Genomic DNA, 20680 nt, shown 5'->3' on the forward strand with positions numbered 1-20680 from the left:
AAGCAGTGCACAGAACAGAATGTACCCTTTAGGACCCAGGAGTGTACTTGAGAAGCTCTGCAATGGAACAGAAAGAGATACAAATGTCACTCTAAGATAACACCCTCTGGAAGAATGTAAATTATTTACAACCCAGTCCATCCACACAAGGGCAATTCAGGAAGCTTTGGGCAAGTAAATAATTTCCACTTTTAGCACACTTTAAGGCTTAAAGTCATACATATAATCAACAGGCATGGTGAATCATAATGGAGAGCAAGGAAACACTCTTTCAGCTATAATGAGACAAAGTGATGCTTTTAAAGAAACTTTTGGTGGAGTAACTACTACAGTTGGTCTATGATTGGTACAAACGCACATTCAGGAATGCATATATAAATGTCTCAGCTTACAGCATAAATAAAAATAAGTATTATTTGGCTTACTATATGAACATCTATTGAGTTAAACAACTTACCTTAGATGAGATTATTCTATTATCACAAAATTTTTGTGCAATGTATGCTTCAGTTTCTGAAACTGGATGATTGCCAACAAATACTGTGCGCGTACCAACTCGCTTCTCTTCTCCAGCACACTGACCAAGAGAAAGAGGAAAACAGATCAGATTTTCATCACATTTCTCCATGCTTCTACCGAACACAGAATTCTTATCTAAGTGTCTAAGCATCTTTGGCTATTGTCTAGAGAGAGAATAGTAGGGAGAGTAGAAACCTTGTTAGGAAATTCAAACTCCACTGTTAGTAAAAGTTTTGTTTAGGCCAACTGCTCTGAGGCCAGCATTGCAATTCTAAATGTTTAAATTGAAGTATCCTACAGAAAGAGTATTTTTCCTGCCAAGCATTTTCTTTCATCTACAGGATCTAACCATCACTGTCACAGCAAACACTAATTTAGAAAAGGTCAGATTGGGAATATTTAATTTATTACACAAGAAGCGTTGAAGACAACCTTGTAAATTTCATTATCAGACAGCAGGAAGCAGAATGCAAAATTCTTATAAACTGAAAATAATTGCTTCACAGGAATATAGAATGGCTACCTCTATTAATGGAGTGATCAACTATTTCTAGAAAGAAAAGTTGCAATTCTTCGGCTTTTCAAGGAAAGATATTCTTTTGTGATCTCTCAGAACTTATTGCCAAAAAGTCCCATTTCACACAATATAACTCTAATGCCCATTCTGTATTTTTAAAAAGTAGATTCACTGAATCTAGAAGCTACAAGATTCAGGTCCATTTTTACCTCACAGTTTTATTTCATTGAGGCTTCACTCTGTTTTCTCATCTTAAATCAGGATAATATACTTCCTTATATAAATCTAGAATAGTTCTCTTTTTTAAGTTTTTTAATTAATCTATTTAATTGGAGGATAACTACTTTACAATATCGTGATGGGTTTTGCCATACATCAACCAACATGAATCAGCCACAGGTGCACATATGTCCCCCCATCCTGAACCCTCCTCCTACCTCCCTCCCCACCCTATCCCTCTGGGTTGTCCCAGAGTACTGGGTTTGGGTGCCCTGCTTCATGTATTGAATTTGTACCGGTCATCTATTTTACATATAGTAACGTACGTGTTTCAATGCTATTCTCTAAAATCATCCCACCCTCGCCTTCTCCCAGAGTCTGCAGGTCTGTACTTTATATCTGTGTCTGTTTTGCTGCCCTGCATATAGGATCGTCATTACCATGTTTCTAAATGGAATAGTCTCTTGTGATGGCACTGTTTTAACATGTTTGAGACAACCATTTATTTAAGTCAAAGGAAGTATGATAGAAACCAATATCCACTTCTTTATTTCCTTATTTTTTTAAAAAAGAAGCATTAATTCCACAACCTAAAATGTTTTAAAGTATATAGCCACAAAGATTTATGTTCAGTAATCTATTTAAAGGTCAAAGATATAACTCTCTACCCCTGAAATAATCATTTTAAGCAAGACTACTTAGAGGTTGCAAAGTTCTCCAAATGTCTATGTTTTGGTGTATTCCAGTCTGAATTTCTGTACCTCAAACAGATAGAGGGAAAATAATTTTTCTGATTGAAAAAAAAATTACCCTAAAATATGGTAAGACCTCTTGCTTCACCATTTTCATTTGAAGTTTATTAAGTAATTATCTAGTGGGGTCTGGCCTCCAAAATCGATAGGGAATCACTGGAAAAGTAACTGAGATAAATTGAAGTAGGAGAGATTTAGGCTGTATATAAATGATAACTACTGGAAGTACACCCTGGTATGGGCAGTATTCTTGCCTGGAGAATCCCAGGGACGGGGGAACCTGGTGGGCTGCCGACTATGGCGTCACACAGAGGCGGACACAACTGAAGCGACTTAGCAGCTTAGCAGCAGCATGGGCTAAAAGGGAGCTTGTGGGAATTCAATCTATGGCAATCTGGAAAAAGTCACAAAGTCATCAATGCTCTACAATTGCTATTCACCCGCCTGCCCCAAGACAGGGCATTAGAACAACTGACTGTACAAGGTCCTTCGCATGCTAAGGGTCAGTGATTAACACGTAAATTTTCAAACAGCTCCTGGAAACCAGTAAACAATATCTTTACCTGAATGGTAACTATATACATTTTGATTTAGGGACTGACTTTATTTGCAACTGTAATATACAGGGTCTGAACACAGAAGAGCACTACATTTCCCATAATATCCATTTTGCAAAAAGTAAATTCACCTTTTTAAAGGTATAGTTTACTCTGTTCCCCTCCCCTAGCTTTCTGTTGCAAGTTACAGTCCCACTGTAGTCTCTACAACAGACCAGAAATTGTCAAGTCCATACACACAATACAATTTAAATTCTTTCATTTAATAGTCACATGGCTATCTAGTTTTTCACACAAGAAGTGGCTATAGAGCAAGAACCACCTTTCATGCCAGTTCTCAGATCATTCAACAAATGAAAAGGGGGAAGAGGAAAGAGGTAGACCAGTGAAGCGGGATGTTTCCTGCACTGCCACTACGGATTGTTTTCCTCAGTTAACAGTAGCCACAGATTAACCTAAAACCAAACTGAAGTAGCACTACCCCAATTCTGAATTGTCTTCCACTTTCTTCTGTGGCAGATAACTTTCCAAAGTACAACAGGAAGGTACAAGCATAAAGCAATTTTTCAGGCATGTGATATTTTTATGAATTTTATGAATGCTATGCAAATAGCATTTATAGTTTTACTAAGAGCTTTCCTCATACTTCACCTCTGATTTCTTTCAAGTGACCTCTATCTCCACTAAATAGGAGAAAATGGATTGAAATTGCTGTGCAGGTTTGGGGAGGGAGAGAGGGGGTGGGAGATCCAGACAATGACCATTGTTAGATGAGGAAATAGGAGCCTGAGAAAAGTTGTAGAATGTATGCTCCTGAGGATTTTTCAAAAAAGGGCAAAGTCTCCTCAGGTCTGGCAGGTTGGAGTTTGGAGCTGCCTGAGGACTGGGTCTGGGGTGGGGTGAAATAGATGACTTTTCCATGTTTGTCAACCTAAAAATCTGATGAACCCGGAATTTCTGGTAGAATTTGTTTCAACTCTGTAATGTTGCTTGGTTCACATAAAAATGGCAAAACTGACTATATGTGTAAATTCATTGTAATTTTCCACTTCTGCCAATGTAGTGTTAAAGCAGTGGTTTTAGCTCCTGTAATTTTGAATAATGTAGGTGCCTTAGCCAAGGGAGAGAAACTCTAAATAGGAATTATAAAAAAAAATCCTGTTTGGATGGCACACAATGTAGTCTAGAGTGGGAGTGTATGATTCCTGCCACTTCGTAACGAATTTTAATTCATTAGGAGTCCATCCTGTGTTGAAGTGCTTCCCATGCAAATGTCCTTAGGAATGGCATTTATTAAAATTGAAATGAGTTGGCACCAATTCTATTTTAATGACATATCATACACACTACAATTAAAAGAGTGGAAAATATTTAAAAGTATATTTATAGTATATGAATTAACACAGAAGTTAATTTAATTTTCTTATTCATGCTAAAAATCACCCTTTTGTACTCCTGAATTATAAACTAAATCCTGTTTTTAAAAAAAACAAAAAACAAAAAAACTCCAATAATTTATTCAAGACATAGTCTCTCAATAAACATCAGAGTAGGGCTTTCCTGATGGTCCAGTGGTTGAGAAATTGCCTGCCAATGCAGGGCACACAGGTTTGATTCCTGGTCCATGAAGATCCCACATTCTGCAGAGCAACTAGGCCCATGAACCATAACTACTGAGCCCACACATCTCAACTACTTAACTCTAACCCTAGAGCCTGTGCTCTGCAACAAGAGAAGCCACTGCAATGAGAAGCCCACGCACTGCAACTAGAGAGGAGCCTCCCCTCACCACAACTAGAGAAAAGTCCATGCAGAGCAAAAAATAAAATAGATAAATAAATCTTAAAAAACAACAACAACAAAAACCGAGAGTAAAAAGGTACTGTTATTCAACTAGTACAATCTTAAAATCCTATGCCTTTGCTAGTCATAAACAAAAAAAAGCTGCTGGAAGTATAATTTGTTTCTTGATTGTCTCTAGACCAGTGACTCAATAAGAACTGAGGGAAAACAGAGAACTCAAGACTGTCATCATGAAAGCCAGCACAGTTTCTAAAACACAGCTCACCTCTCCATCCATTTCACATATTGGCAGACTTGAATTTATCCCTTAATCATAGATCAGTGGTTCTTAAGTCTGGCCACACATTGGCTTTAAACATAATACCAATGGCTGGGTTTTTTTATTTAATTTTTCTAGAAGCTCCCCAAGTGACAGTTCTAATTTGCAGTCAGGACTGAGAATTACTGCTACAGAACCTCACTCTTTGAATTAATGACTGACCTTCATGAACATCCTACAAGTTTTTAGTACACCAGGCATAATGCTATACTTCTAAAGCAATCAAAATAATTTAAATAATTAGCTTTTCAAAAGACAAAAAATGCAAATAACCATCAAGTAGTAACCCTTCCAAACATTTTAAGCTGCTCACAAAATGAGATTCTTCGTCAATACTCATCTACTACCCATCGATCATTCAGATCACTGATAATGAAAATTACAGGCCCTGAAAACATGCAAAGCTACTCGGGTTATCAGCAAATAATCAATAATGTAATCTCCAACAATCACAGCACTACTTTTATTGATCATCAAACTGCTCTCTGTGAGTTACTAAAGCAAGAGGACAGCTTTCCTTATCGGTGGGTTCCACGTCTGTGGATTCCAGCAACATCAGACTGAAAATATTTCACGAGTGGGGGAAGATCCAGAAATTCCAAAAAGCAAAACTTGAATTTGTCACGCACCTAAAAACTATTTACATAGCATTTACATTGTACTAGGTATTGTAAATAATCTAGAGATGATTTAAATTATATGGGAGACATATGTAGCTTACATGCAAATACTATGCCATTTTACAGGACTCAAGCATCTGAGGGTCCTGAAATCAATCCCCTGCAGACATTGAAGGACTACTATATTTACTCTAAACTGAACAAAAAATCCTTATTAATAATCTGAACACTTGGCAATAATTTTAAACTATTCTCCACATTCCACCCCCAAAGCTATTTTTTTTCTCTGAAGCTCTAGTGTTTTTGAACAGTATAATCAGTCTTTAAAAGGCCAAATTCATGAAAGACAGAGCATTTCATAAAAATTTCAGCATTTCTATACTAAAGTTGGAAAAGTGAAAGTGAAAGTCGCTCAGTAGTGTCTGACTCTTTGTGACCCCATGGACTGAATAGTTCATGGAATTCTCCAGGACAGAATACTGGATGTGGGTGGCCTTTCCCTTCTCCAAGGGATCTTCCCAACCCAGGAGTCAAACCCAAGTCTCCCAGACTGCAGACCGATTCTTTACCAGCTGAGCCACAAGGGAAGTCAAGAATACTGGAGTGGGTAGCCTATCCCTTCTCCAGGGGATCTTCCCAACCCGGGAATTGAACAGGGGTCTCCTGCATTGCAGGCGGATTTTTTTTTTACCAGCTGAGCTATGAGGGAAGCCCACTAAGGGCAGAAGTTCTGCATAAGGTTAGAAGCACTCCAGTGCCAGGCAACATTTCCGGCGTATTAAGCTTCCTGGTTAAGATTTCTACAGTGGTCATATTGCTAAGGCTTCTAAGCCCATCCCATTATAACAAGCCAAGAATAGCTTTCATGCCTAATTTACAGTCATAACTCTAAAACGAGTCTTAAAAATTGCACTTTTCTGATTTTGCTTTTCCTGCATCTTAAGTGATGAAGCTGTCTCTCCTTTGTTAGAGGAAGTGAAGCAAGATTGAGCCAGAGCATTTTGTCTTCTTGCCTTTAAAGCTTAATTATGGTTATATTAATCAATACTCTCAAACACCTGAGCAAAACACAAGTGAATATCCAAAGTACATCCCTAGGTGTGCAGGTAATCTCTAGGCAGGCATTACCCAATGGCAGCACATTTAATTGAATAGAAACTCCTATAGGAAAATGATATTAAGCACCACAAAAACACTTCAATCAGCAAGTACAAAGCTTAGGAAAAAGCAGTGACCGTGAGGACTTGGGTTTGGAAGCTCAGGGTAAAGCTTTCATTATCTAAATGTGATCCACTGAGCAGTTTAATTTCACCGGGAACAATTAATTCTAAGTGTTCCCTCTGTGATCCTCTTCCCCACCATGCCTCACCCCAAGGACCTCAGTGCTACAGAAATGGGGCTCTGAAGAAGAAATGCAGCAAGTTTCTCACAGGGTAGCTATTAGAGTCGACAGATTGAAAGTGCTATAAGCCTTTAGTGATTCAGGAGTCTAACAGGAATTTTTTTAAAAATAATTCAGAGATTCTTCCATTTATAGAAGGTAACCTGAGACAAAATTCAAGCTGGGGCTTAGGAACTCCACTTTTTTTGGTAACAGCATCTCTCCTAAGGCAAACTTAACTCGAGATGAACTGGACACATCTACAAGGCCTCAGAAGTGACTTTTCATTTTCACTACACATATCTACACACCACCATGCATTCCCAATACTTAACCAGATGTTACTAATCAACAGGGAGGTACACAACTTCTAAGGATTGGAGAAACAGTAAGGCTGACAGACATGCCAGCCACACATTTACCATCACCCTCAGGAAATGGGTAAAAATACACAGGCAAATAGAAAGCAAGTCTAAAGAAGGCCCCAGGACCTCAAAGCCCAACCAGGCTGAAAGGGAACAGAATAAAATATAGATCACAAACCTCAGAGGCAGGAGAGGAAGGTGGGACCCTCTGCATACCGACACCCAGAAATTTGCTAACACAATGGCAGGTAAGTCACAGAGAGAACACTGCAAATTATCACACTACTTGTACCAACCCCTGTGATTTTTGTAAAGTTTCCCAGAATTTGGGAAGATGGCCAATTGGGGCTGGCAAGTTTGTGTACATCTGAAGGAGGTACTAGAAGACTTGGTTTGTTCCTTTAAGACTTTGAAGGGGTGCTCTGGTGGCCTGGCCTCTATTATCAGGTCATTTGACATCTTTTTTGTTACTTTTATCTGAAGTCTTGATTTGCCTTTGTAACTTTTGATTTTAAAGCATCATTACTTTAAAATATTAGTATTTTACACTACACAGCATTTTCTCCTCATCTTGTAAGTTCTTTTCTAACCCATGCCTGGTTAGACCAATGTAACCAATGGACCAATGTAAGAAGTGAGGCTAAAAATCAAACTTCTAAGGAAAATTCAACTGAACTTTTAGTTCTAAGCAGGTATATAGTATAAAAGGAAGAGATATAACCTAGGTATTCACGGTGATACAAGAAGTCCCCCAACTGTAAGAGATTATTGGTCATAGTGTACACTGAAGTGTCAAAAAATGCATACCAAAATAAATATAATACTCAAGCAGATGGTTTTTGTAGCAAAATCCCTTAGAGCTGGAAGATTTTCTACTTTGCATTTAATTTTTTTCCCTTTGGCCCTGCAGCATACAGGATCTTAGTTCCCCACCCAGGGATGAAACCTGTGTCCTCTGCAGTGGAAGCGTGGAGTCTTAACCACTGGGCCACCAGGGAATTCCTTTCCCCACTTTTTAAACATCTCGTAGGAAAATTTTATCTCAGAAGCAAACAGTAATATGTAACAACGGCAAGGGAAAGACCCACTGGCTATTAGGGTGAAAAATACAAGAGACAAATTCTCAGCCAAAAGTCTTTCTAGGTCACCAGAGAAGAATTCTTATCACAGCATAAGAAGAGATAAACTTTGGCTAGAACAAAAAACATATTGCAAAAGAGGTGTCTGATGTCCTGAACAGAGTTTTATCTCCCATTTTAGTAACAGATTGTTATTATAAAAGTGATAATAAGTTTCCTAGAAAGGTCTAGCAGTTCAAATATATGCTGGAGCATGTCCACTGAAACCAACGAGTACATTCCTCTCCCCAACCCTGGGGCATTGTTAAATATCACACACAAAGCAAACTAGCTAGAAAAAAATGTCCAAGTTATAATTAGTTTAAATATCACATCCAGGCTATAGCTTTAAAAAAAAAAATCTCCAACAAAAGAGGTAGGTAAAAAACAAGTTTCCATTGTGGAGCATCACCGAGTTGAATAACCAAAGAAAACAAAGTGGGAGGGGCCTTATACAAGGTCACCACTTCTTCAGTGACCATTTTCTACCCTTCCATTCAAGGACATCGTGGCCCACTTCTTGGCTCAAATTACAATATCCTAAAGAAAAATCTGTTCTTGAAAAAGGCATCCTCCCTAGAGGTGAAGGCTTTTACAGGAGAAGCAGTAAAGTGTGATACCTGGGAAAAACCGAGCTTTAATTTAACAGTTAAAAAAAAAAGGTAATGAAACTTAAATGACTGCCTATAGTAGCATTAACAAAACACCCAGAGATCACTTTAAAGGACTTGAAAGGCTATCCAGGTGAAAAAAGGATGGTGCTTGCTGATATTATCCAATTATGTGAATATTAAAGCTCTAGGAACTGCTAGCACAGAACCAGGCAATGGTCTCACACAATTCAAGTATATGTATTTGATTTAAAGCAAGGAAAGCAAGGAAGTTTCTGGCTCTACAGAAGAGGCATACCCAATTCTGATGCTACTCTTATTCAAGAAGGCAGGTTGAGTTACGGTCTATTGACCGAGAGCAAGCTCCTGGTGTTGAAAACACCATTCATGAAGAGGACCAGAGTGGGCCAGGGAGGCTGACAAATGTTGTATCTAGAAGCATGGGAGGGCCACTCAAAAAGTCCCCTGAGGCTGCTGTCCACAACACAGACCATTAGTCCTTTGAAACAGATCATCTGACACCATGGGAGTACAATTAAGAATTTATTTTTCTGTTTGTTGGCAAAGCACATGGTCATTTGGGAACTGTACTAGAATTATTTGGCTCCCTAGGTGGCTCAGTGGTAAAGAATCCACTTGCCAATGCAGGAGATGTAGGTTCGACCCTTGGGTTGGGAAGATTCCCCTGAAGCAAATGGCAAAGCCGCTCGAGTACTCTTGCCCGGAAAATTCCATGGACAGAGGAGCCTGGAGGGCTACAGTTCATGGGGCCACCAAGAGTCTGATGCAACTGAGCACGCACCCCACCCATGTACACACATACCCAGACACTGGAACACACACACTGGAATTATTTACATTGTCTCTAAATTTCACTTCTCTTCCAAGGTTTTGGATTAGTAACTGGTGTACAGTATAAACACTGGGTGCTGCTATAAACATAACAGGTGATCTATTTGTAATTATTCTTAAAACATGCTGAAAAGAGACATTAAAAATCAGCAATATGTTTGAAGTATAATGTATAACCTTCAGAGTACTGAAGCACAGAAAGAAGAACATATACAATATCTATTAGTTATTGTGTGTAGTAACATTGATTTGGTTTGCAAAATTTTAATATTTGGCCTTTTGGTACTGCCAAGTAGGAATGCCACACAAGGATGGATTACCAAGAACATTAGAAAACTCCATTCAATGTTTCACAAACTGCATTACATGGAATAAGTTAAGAATGAGGTTCCTTCCAGAAGGTGGAAAGTTACTCCTGTAACCCCTCCTCCTGGCTGTTCACAACAAATATTTACACAATAAACGCTTTAAAAAGTCTTATAGTAAAGAAGCCTCTATCTTTGTGTCAGTCAGCACTTCCCATAGGGGCAGAGTTCCCATCCCCCAAGGAAGATCCAATGACACTGGATTCTGTAAAACATGGTTTGGGCAATGCTACTCTAGTGTATTTGTTACCTCATCACGATCAGCTATACTGGCAAAGTATCCAAAGGTATAAGGCGAGATAATTGCTGAATTTGTGACAATTTCACCCGTGATCCCAGGTGTGTGCTTTTGCTTCTAAGGCTTAATTATGAGAAGCAAGAAACCAGGAGATCTTAGTTTTAATTGCCTTCTACCACAGACTGATGTGTTTGTGTCTCAGGGGAAGTCCTAGAATAGGTTTCTTTAGTGGTAACTTGGGGAGAGCTTGACTAAATAATCTGATCTGAAAGGCTGCAGGGGAATTGGAAGTCAAACCTTTCTAGCAATAAAATTTGAAATGTGGTTTTGGTTGCTGTATTATTCACCACTTGTTTCAGCCTGGACCAAAAATCCAAAAACAAACAAACAAAAAAACCAACTGTTGAAGGGAGTGGGAGAGATGACCTGTTAGAGGATAAAGAATAATATATAAGCCAATATACATGAGAAGATAATGTATATAAGCCAATATACATGAGAAGATAATGTATATAAGCCAATATACATGAGAAGATAATGTATTCAGGATGAAATTTATTTGTAGGCTTCAAAGTAGACAAGAAAGGAGAAATAAAAGAAACATTATGAAAAATTACAAACATCAGGGCAAAGCTTCAGGGTGCTAATTTCAGTACACTAGAAGGTACATTGGCTCTTTGGGGCTCTAAGGATACTCATTTAAAGCACCACAGTGCCAATTTATTTAATGGTAACATTTAGATGTGAAAAAATGAATGCCTTCTCAAATGTACCTGTTACCCAAGAGAATCACTTTCCTCTGATAAAATGGAATGAAATTTATGTCCTGGCACCCAAGGTACAAACCACTTCACGTTAAAACAGGTTAGGATTAACTGCGATAAGTGCAATCTAAAAAAATAATGAACCACTTAGAATTACAAGTTTTACTTGTACAAAAGGATTTTGCTATAAAATGAAACACATGCACACAGATTTAAAACCACTTGAAAGAATTTTTATTAAACCAGACACATTCTAAATGTATGACTTCCTAAAAACAAACACTACTCACACCAAAGGTCACACACACCTCTAAACCAGTTTTTTTTCCTTGATTTTTTACCAGATAGGACAAATAATAGTTTGAAATTCTATTCAAATGTATGATTGAAAATAGCAATGGGATATTTCCAAAACACACATAGGGGGTATCTAGAACAATTATAAGAATTTACAGCCAACATTAAAAGTACCTGGCAAGCTTTGAACAGGAAAAATGCTTTGAGCTAAATCATGAAACAGCACAGCAGTCACAGCATTAAGCGACTGAGTGAGTGGAACACAAGTAGATTAGTCATGACCAGTACTGGATAATTAAATGTTCGCAAAGACTCCATTCTCCTGATTGTGATGAATTTCACTCTAATTCACGTTTTCATTAAAAGCATGTGTGTATGCAAATATGTTAATATATTTGAGCTCATTCTTACTCTGTGAACTCAGATATGATATAAAACTTTCTAAATGTTGACAATCAGAAAATAATTACAGCATTAGTTAAGGGCAGAAAAATGGCAGAACCTGAAAGAATGGAGGCGGCCCTCAAAGGCTGGCAATTAAAGTGTATTTGCAAAAAAATGCAAATATTAACTAAGCATTATTAATGAGAGCCAATTTATGGTGGACTGATGACTATGAATGGGTAGGAATAATCTGAGTATTCCAACATATTATGCTTACAGCCCTATTCTGTTTTGAGCCATGAGCTACAGTTCTGTCCCAGACTAAAAGCAAGCAGGTACATCTACTCTCTGGGAAGAAGAGCTAAGCTTAAAATAAATGAGCAACAAAGGAAAATGAAAAGTAAAAGGGGACAAGTACAAATGTGTCAGGCCAAAAGAAAATTAGCTGTGATGAGAGCATTCTGCTATAAGACAGCATGCGGCTTCCTCATCATTCTCAGTATGCAAAGTCGCTTCAGTTATGTCTGACCTTTTGAGACCCCATGGACTGTAACCCACCAGGCTCCTCTGTCCATGGGATTCTCCAGGCAAGAATACTGGAGTGGGTTGTCATATCCTTCTCCAGGGGATCTTCCGGACCCAGGGATCAAATCTGCATTCCATGCGTTTCCTGCATTGACAGGCAGATTCTTTACCACTGTGCCACCTGGGAAGCTCCCATACTGCTCTTGATCTTAAGACATCTCCAAAGAAGAGCTTTTAAGCAACGCGTATATTTAAAAGGAAGACATTTGTTTAAATGTCAGATTAGTCCTTTAGACTTCATCTTCTATCTTAAAAACAGAGGTAAGAGGAAAAGATGGGATTCTCCTAATACTTGCAAACCTTTCTTAGAAGGCAATGTACCAGAGTAACACTGGACATAGATTTTATGGATTTAGAATCCAATTCAGTCCAGTGTACCTTTGAGCCTCACTACAATTTTTCATAATGTTGAGTAACCAAATGATGAAGTATCAAAGAATGAGATATTCACTGCAAATAAGGGGCAGTTCATTCATGCATTTAAAAGATAAAGTGCTTCTTGAATGGCTAGAGTTTAAAACAGATATGGAAAATAAAGAGTGTTGAGAATGTAAAGAAAATGGAATCTCCATAGTGGTAGGAATGTAAAATACCTCAGCATTGGTGGAAAACATTTTGATGGTTTATCAGAAAACTAAGCAAGTAATTACCATATGAGTCAGCAATTTTATTCCTACTTATACATCCAAAAGAACTGGAAGCTGGGGTTCAAACAAAAACTTGTGTATTAATATTCAGAGCAGCATTATTAACATAGCCAAAAGGAGGAAACAACCCAAATGTCCACAAAATGGAATACTGTGGAACATTATTCAGCCATAAAAAAGTGAAGTACTAATACATGCTACAACATGGGAAAACCTATAACAAAACATTCTGTTAAATGAGAAGCTAGATACAAAAGGTCACATATTATAGAATTTCATTTATATTAAATATTCAGAATAGGTAAATCTATTAAACAGAAAGGGGATGATGGTTCCCAGGAGCTGGGGAGGAAGTGGAGACAGGGAGTAACTACTTAATGGGTATAGAGCTTCCCTTGGAGTGATGAAAGTGTCATGGACCACGACAGAGTTGATAGTTTCACAACATGTGAATGTACTGAATTCCACTGATTGATTCACTTTAACATGGTTAATTTTATGCAATGTAAAGTTCATCTCAAAAAAAAAGTTAACACACTTGCCTTAAAACAGGTCACAAGGCTTGATATGGTTGATGCATGCATTCAACTAGTATTTATTAAGTCCTTACTGTGTGCAAGACACTGGAGATAGGGTGATAAGTAAACAGAAACAGTCCTTGCCTTCGTGGAGCTGAGAGTGTAGTAGGAGACAAGACACTGATCAAATATGAATCAAATCAGCTAAGTGCCAAGAATGACAACTGCAGACTATTCTGAGAGCTGACCCAGCCATGACCACACAACAACCACATACAACACAAACCTGATCATATTGTTTCTCTAATCCTTGCTTTAATAAGTCTCCCACTGACATTAAAACTGAAAACTAAAATCCTTCTTCTGACCTGCAAGGTCTTGCACAGAATCAGGTCTCTCCTCCCTGTTCACTCTGGTCTTCTTTCCAACCCTTGTGAGCTCCACGCACCTTCTTGCCCCAGGGCTTCTACTCTATAGCTTCCCTCCACTAGAATACTCCTCCCTCTCCAGTTTATCTTCTGGTAACCATCTTTCAGATCTCTCAACTGTCACTTCCTCACTAAAGCCTTCCCTGATAGCAACTCAAATAAAGAGAGACCAATGACCTGTTCTCCAAAATCCGTGTCTGCTACATGCTAGGTAGCTTCAGTCATATCTGACTCTGTGTGACCCCACAGACGGCAGCCCACCAGGGTCCTCCAGCCACAGGATTCTCCAGGCAAGAATACTGGAGTGGGTTGCCATTTCCTTCGGGAATTTACAATAAGCAAAGCAAAAAGAAAATCTCAATTCAACTTTTCAAAAAGTTATTAACTCCAAGATTCCCCCAAACTCTACTCAAACATTCTTGTCAACAGTTACCCAAAGAAATCTTTTATGAATTGCTTGACTTTGCATAAAGCGCATTTTTGAACCTTCTGCTTAGTTTCAGTAAAAACAAGACAGTTACTGTGACAATAAGAACTTTGTATAGTCCACTGACACTAACTCGTTAAACATAATTTAATGCAACTGGCTATTGTGATGCCTTAACTGATTTACATATACTTCAGACCATTTTATCCTGAGCAGCATTCAGATTAATCATTTCCAGTTGATTAAATAGTTGATTATAAATGGTGGTTATGGTCATTTCTATTAAATAAAAAAGTCAAGCATCAGTCCAGGAATATAATCCTCAATATACTATTTTGTTTCTGTGAAGAAAATCAAATTAGATTTACATTACTTTGACTTCCATGAACACAACCTGCCACAGTGTACAAGGACAAGTTGACAAGGTTTTCAGGAAAAGCTATCACCCAGCTGGTGTGCAATATGGAAAGAGGCTAGGACCAGGGCAAACACAATTCAAATCATCCAGTCACACACTGTTATCTTTTAAGTCTATCTCATTTAATAATCATAAGCTGGGACAAGGTATTTTTGTAGCATGGATTTCTCTGCAAGCAGAGAGGAGCAATTTCAATGACCTATAGAAAGTTCCACACAAAAAAGACTGTGCTAGGGAATTCCCTGGGGGTCCAGTGGTTAGGACTCAGTGCTTTCACTGCTGTGGCTGGGGTTTCAATCCCTGGTTGGGGAACTAAGATCCTGCAAGCCATGCAGTGCAACCAAAAAACACTCTGCTAAAGCTGTCAAAGGACATTTAAACAATATAACATTATCCCTGTGCTTTTTGGAAGTGAAAATAAGTTGCATTTTTGAAATAACATCTTAATGATTAACAGACATTATTTGTATACACATTTGACATAACAATTAGTAATGATGCTTGCACACAAATGAGTAAAACAACAGCATGCAATCAGCACTACTATTTCTTGGATCATAACTTCCAGTCTTAAAGAGCACTATTGGGAAATCAACACAAAATGGAAATACCCAACTCCATGCAGTTTTCACCCATATTGCTAAATGTTTAAAAGTCCAAAATGCCAGTTCAAGACTTATGACTAATCCCTACTAAGATCATGTAGTTGCTTGGGCACAGTTATTCTAGATAGAGTTTCAGACTAGTGCACGTCCAAGCCTTGGGTGATTCTGGCCTCCTTCTAATCCAGAATATGATCCAAATCATTTAAAAATCTACTGGGTATGTCACATGTGGCATGCTCCAAAGCTAGAATCTGGATATAATGACAAGAAAACTTACTTTCTTTTCAGTTTTATGCTGTGCTTGATTTCAAGGCTTCTCTATCGTAACCTGACCTAGTCTACCCATTCTAACTGCATTTTCCACTAGCAGTCCCCTGCCAGAAGGCTCTGCTCTCAGCAAACTGGTCTCCCTCCTCATTTTCTAAGTATCCCAGTTTATTTCTAACTGCTGTTCTCCTGGACTGGAATTACCTACATAAATCTCCTTGAAAAGTTAACTGAAGGTTCAACTAGTGATCTACAAGATCCTATAACATAAGAAGAGCTGTAGATACATAAAATTTACAGACCTTTACAAATTAATTTACTTTCCCCTCAAGGCGATTCGGAGAAGGCAATGGCACCCCACTCCAGTACTCTTGCCTGGAAAATCCCATGGATGGAGGAGCCTGGTAGGCTGTAGTCCGTGGGGTCGCTAAGAGTCAGACACGACTGAGAGACTTCACTTTCACTTTTCACTTTTATGCACTGGAGAAGGAAATGGCAATCCACTCCAGTGTTCTTGCCTGGAGAATCCCAGGGACGGCAGAGCCTGGCGGGCTGCTGTCTATGGGGTCGCACAGAGTAGGACATGACTGAAGCGACTTAGCAGCAGCAGCAGAGCATGTACACACTCAAGCAAGTGTATGTCATAAGAAGATGAAGAATTCTCTAGATGGATGGATGGAGTGGCAGAAGGTATATGGACAAACAGATATGGCACACTCACTTGATTAAACCAGCATGGCTCCAAAATCAGAGTATTGTCTACAGCCATTTGAGATCACCAAGGATCATTAAGTGATGACCTGAGATGAGAATAATTTGATCAAGGCTAGTAGCTCACAGTTTAACTGTCTTGTAAATATCTTCTAATGGGTATATTTTTAATACTCAATCAAGAGGCATTCTGCCATTTGCTATTCTAATGGCCTTCTTTCAGAGAGCCTGGCAATTACCAGGTTGTTTCAAAGGGGTCACACAAGATATAGTGAGGAAGAGAAGTGTACCAGCTCAGTACGTCAGTTCTGGAGCCAGATGTCTGGGTTTAAATCCTGGTTCTGCCACTTACTACACCTAAGAGATCTTGGCCGATTTCCTTAATGGTACTGTGTCTGTTTCCCTATGTGTATAAATGAGGATGATATCAATGACTTAGAAGGCAGTTGTGAGACATTGCCTTGATACAGTAAGTGCTGAAAAAATGTCAGTTGCTTTTATACAGCACAGTGAAATAGCTAATTTCTTTGCTGCCATTATCTAGTTGCTTCCAACCCAGATTTTTTAAAAATGTGTAAAAAAACGCAACCTTAATGCAAATAATTGAAATACATCTGTAGGGTTATTACCCTGAAACACAGTGCCACAAATAAAGTCTATGTGAACATTTTCTTGACTAGAATAAAAACAGAAAGATACAATCTCGTGAAACTGAAAAGGAGAGAAACGAAGCACGCCTGCAAAACCCTAATGATCATGAGCATTTCTTTAAATGAACTACTGTTCAGATTTCCTACTAACTACTGATCAGGGCTTCCCTGGTGGCTCAGTTGGTAAAGAATCTACCTGCAATACGGGAGACCTGGGTTTGATCCCTGGGTTGGGAAGATCCCTTGGAGGAGGGCATGGCAACCCACTCCAGTTTCTTTCCTGGAGAATCCCCATGGACGAGGAGCCTGGAGGGCTGCAGTCCATGGGGTCGCAAACAGTCAGACATGACTGAGTGACTATGCACACAGCACTGACTAGATACTACCTAATCAGTACATGAGCATAAGACAGAGTAGTTCACTGTGACTTTACTCAGGACTTCAACATATTTCATTCAAAATAACTTGCAAAAAAGAATCTAAAGTCAACTTCAGATGGGTTCTCAAAGGTTACAGCACCCTAACTTGATTAAACGAGCCTGACTCAACTTCAGGGTTGGAATTTGGGGAGTCTCAGCAAGTGGAGGCTCTGGGTTAGGCACTAGGTGGGAGGCAGAAATAGCTACCACGTGAAACCACATGGATGCAACTATGAGAAGGCACTGGCTCAGCTCTGCCACATGTGCAATGCTGAAGAGGCCAGAACCCAGAGGGAGGGGTAAGCATACACAAAGGCAGGCAGAACCCTAACTAAAGGGGACAAGCGGCTCTGGACAGACAGAAGGTAGCAGGTTTAGATCTGGAGATAGAGGGTCTCTACCTTATCAATCATGCTTATGCTTGCCAAATATTGTCCCATTTGTTTTTCATATGATCGAAATGATTTGTTTTAGGAATAATTGAAGTTTAAGAAAGAAACTCCCTCAGGAAAAGTTGACCACTATAGAGTTTGCTAAGACTGTTCTCTGACAATCTCCTCATGTAAATTTCATTATGAATCTTTCGATTTTAATGTGATTCTCCAGAAGAAAGTTTGCCTACACATTTATACTTAAAGGTTTATAGGAAAGGGCCACACATTTGATTGACCTTAAGAAATAGTAACTCTTGCAAAAACACAGATAACCTCTAGCTATTAACTGGTATATAACAAACTGGAGTAAGATTTGCTAAGGGTTTCCATTTTACTAATGTCCATTCATGGCCTCCCAGGTGGCTTAGTGTTACAGAATCTGCCTGCCAGTGCAGGAGGCATGGATCAATCCCTGGGTCGGGAAGATTCCCTGAAGGAGGGCATGGCTACCCACTCCAGTATTCTTGCCTGGGGAACCCCCATGGACAAAGGAGCCTGGCGGCCTACAGTCCATGGGGTCACAAAGAGTCAGACATGACTGAGCAACTGAACAACAACAAATTTGCTTCCAATATACTAAACACTTGATTTCCTTCTTAAATAATCCACTCACCCAACTCCAGACCCCTACAAAAAAAAAAAAAAAATCCTAACAGCTAAATTGTAAGATTTTGTAGTGTCAGTGGCTATAAATCTCAGTAATAATCACCTCTGGACTGGGCTTAGTAGACTGGAGTCTGATTATCAAGATTAAAGAGCTAACCAAAACTGGCTTTGTAAATGTTTAAGTAAGGTTGGGTTGAGCAACTGTCTGTGGTATAACGCAATCCACCATATCACTTCTAAGATTTACTTTTTGCCACCTTTTTTCATTATAAATAAATAGATATATTTATTTAGGTGAATAAACACCTAACCACCCAGTTACTATTGTGAAAGTAGAAATTGGGTTCTGATGGTGACCATAAAATACAATGAAGAAATTCCTTCATTCACGCCTGGGAATAAACATTTAAAAATTTTTAAAGAGTACTATGTGAGCTGACTCACATGTTAAGAAACTTTAATGTGATAATCATTTCTCAATGTATGCATGCATGCATGTGTGTGTACTCAGTCGTGTCTGACTCTTTGCGACCCCATGGACTGTAGCCTGCCAGGCTCTTCTATGCATGGAATGTCCCAGGGAAGAATACTGGAACTGGTTGCCATCTCCTTCTCCATTCTCAATGCATACATATATCAAATCATTATGCTGTACACTTTAAACTTACACAATGTTGTATGTTAATTATACCTTGATATTGTTGAAAAAGCCCCAAAATAGAAAAAAAAAAAAAAACAGATAAGTATATTGTAACTAAGGATTTAGGCTGCACTTCTAAAACAACATGCTCATTGTTATAGCTTCTATTTTGCACAATGTTGAGTCACATTAGTTAAAATAAACTTTGTAGTTTGGCGTGGGAAGCACATAACCTACAACTCTAGTCAGGTTCAGACCCAGACAGCATTTGAAGAGGGAAAGAATTGGTGGGAGCAATTTCCAGGTATATCTGTGACACCCTGAACTACTCTTTTTCAGCAGATTTTAAAAAAGGGGGGGGGGGGAAGGGGGCCCCAAATCTAATCACTTCCACCCATGACTCTCATCCAACTTCCTTACTTTATCCTGATCCTCATACTGCTCTATGCTTCTTTCACCACCCCACATTCACGATACCAGTTCCCCTTCCCTCTCTTGCTCCTAACTCAATGGTTAAACTCTGCCCTGCAAAATCTGCCATCCTCATTAACCAAACTCTCTACATCCTTAACATCAAAAAATGTTCCCTACAAATACTTGCCTTCCCTAAGCCTTGAAAGTGAAAGTCGCTCAGTCATGTCTGACTCTTTGCGACCCCATGGACTATACAGTACATGGAATTCTCCAGGCCAGAATACTGGACTGGGTAGCTGTTCCCTTCTCCAGGGGATCTTCCCAACCCAGGGATTGAACCCAGGTCTCCCTCAATGCAGGCGGATTCTTTACCAGCTGAACCACAAGGGAAGCCCTAAGGCTTAGCTCTTTTCTGATGATTCTTCCCCAGAGAGGTGAGGGGTCGGTCTCCTCTTGCCTCTCCACTGCTTGTGCAGTCCATGAATCCAATCTCCCGAAAAGCGTGTCCTCCTTTTGGGGTCAAACGATCTAGAGATACAAGCTTTTACCCCCTCCTCCTCATGGACAGCATGTCTCCTGGACATTTCCCCTTACTCATTTGTGTCACTGGAGGCCTTTCCATCCCATCTCCTACCATCATTCTGTGAAATTTTAATGTCTGTGTGACAACTAACTCCATAGTCCTGTTTCATAATTTTTGGACATCGTTATCTCAAGTGACCATTACTAACCTTCATCATTTCTACCAAATAGCTCTCTGGTCACTTATTGACATCAACAGCAGACTTTGAAATTTAGCTTTAAGTCCCATGCCCTATGTTTCCTCTTACCATTGCACTTAGAAATACCATCATCCATACAGACAACTCATCCAGAAACCTACCTACACTGTCAAGTCTCAGAACTCTTTTGCTCTAAGGATCTTCACCTTTGCTCTACTTTAGCCAACTGCTCTAGGCTGACAGACTGGGATTTATTAATATCACCTACTGCTTCATCTCTGACATCTCGAAGGAAAAAGCACGCTCTTAGTCTTTTAGCTCTTTCACTTCCACCATAGCTCTTTAAAACCTCTGGTCTCTTGATCCCACCTTCAGTTTCTCAAATTCCTTACCTTCACTTTTTCTATAAAGTGTTCACTCGTAGAACCTATTTCTCACCAGCTCCGTCAACTTCTTCCCAACTAGGCTTTCCACAATAGACCTACATTAAGTCCTAATTCCGGGACCA

General features: G+C 39.2%; 1 protein-coding gene across 7 annotated transcripts in view; it reads right to left on the minus strand.

The window, feature by feature from the left end:
* ATP11C (ATPase phospholipid transporting 11C) overlaps positions 1 to 20680 on the minus strand; it is a 188321-nt gene that overhangs the window by 93810 nt on the left and 73831 nt on the right. For all 7 annotated transcript variants that reach the window (XM_061408529.1, XM_061408524.1, XM_061408523.1 and 4 more), the window contains one exon: positions 458 to 577. In XM_061408529.1, the coding sequence (XP_061264513.1) occupies positions 458 to 577 (120 nt within the window). The remainder of the gene's footprint in view (positions 1 to 457; positions 578 to 20680) is intronic.

Source organism: Bos javanicus, chromosome X, assembly GCF_032452875.1.
Source record: "Bos javanicus breed banteng chromosome X, ARS-OSU_banteng_1.0, whole genome shotgun sequence".
Classification (NCBI taxonomy): domain Eukaryota; kingdom Metazoa; phylum Chordata; class Mammalia; order Artiodactyla; family Bovidae; genus Bos; species Bos javanicus.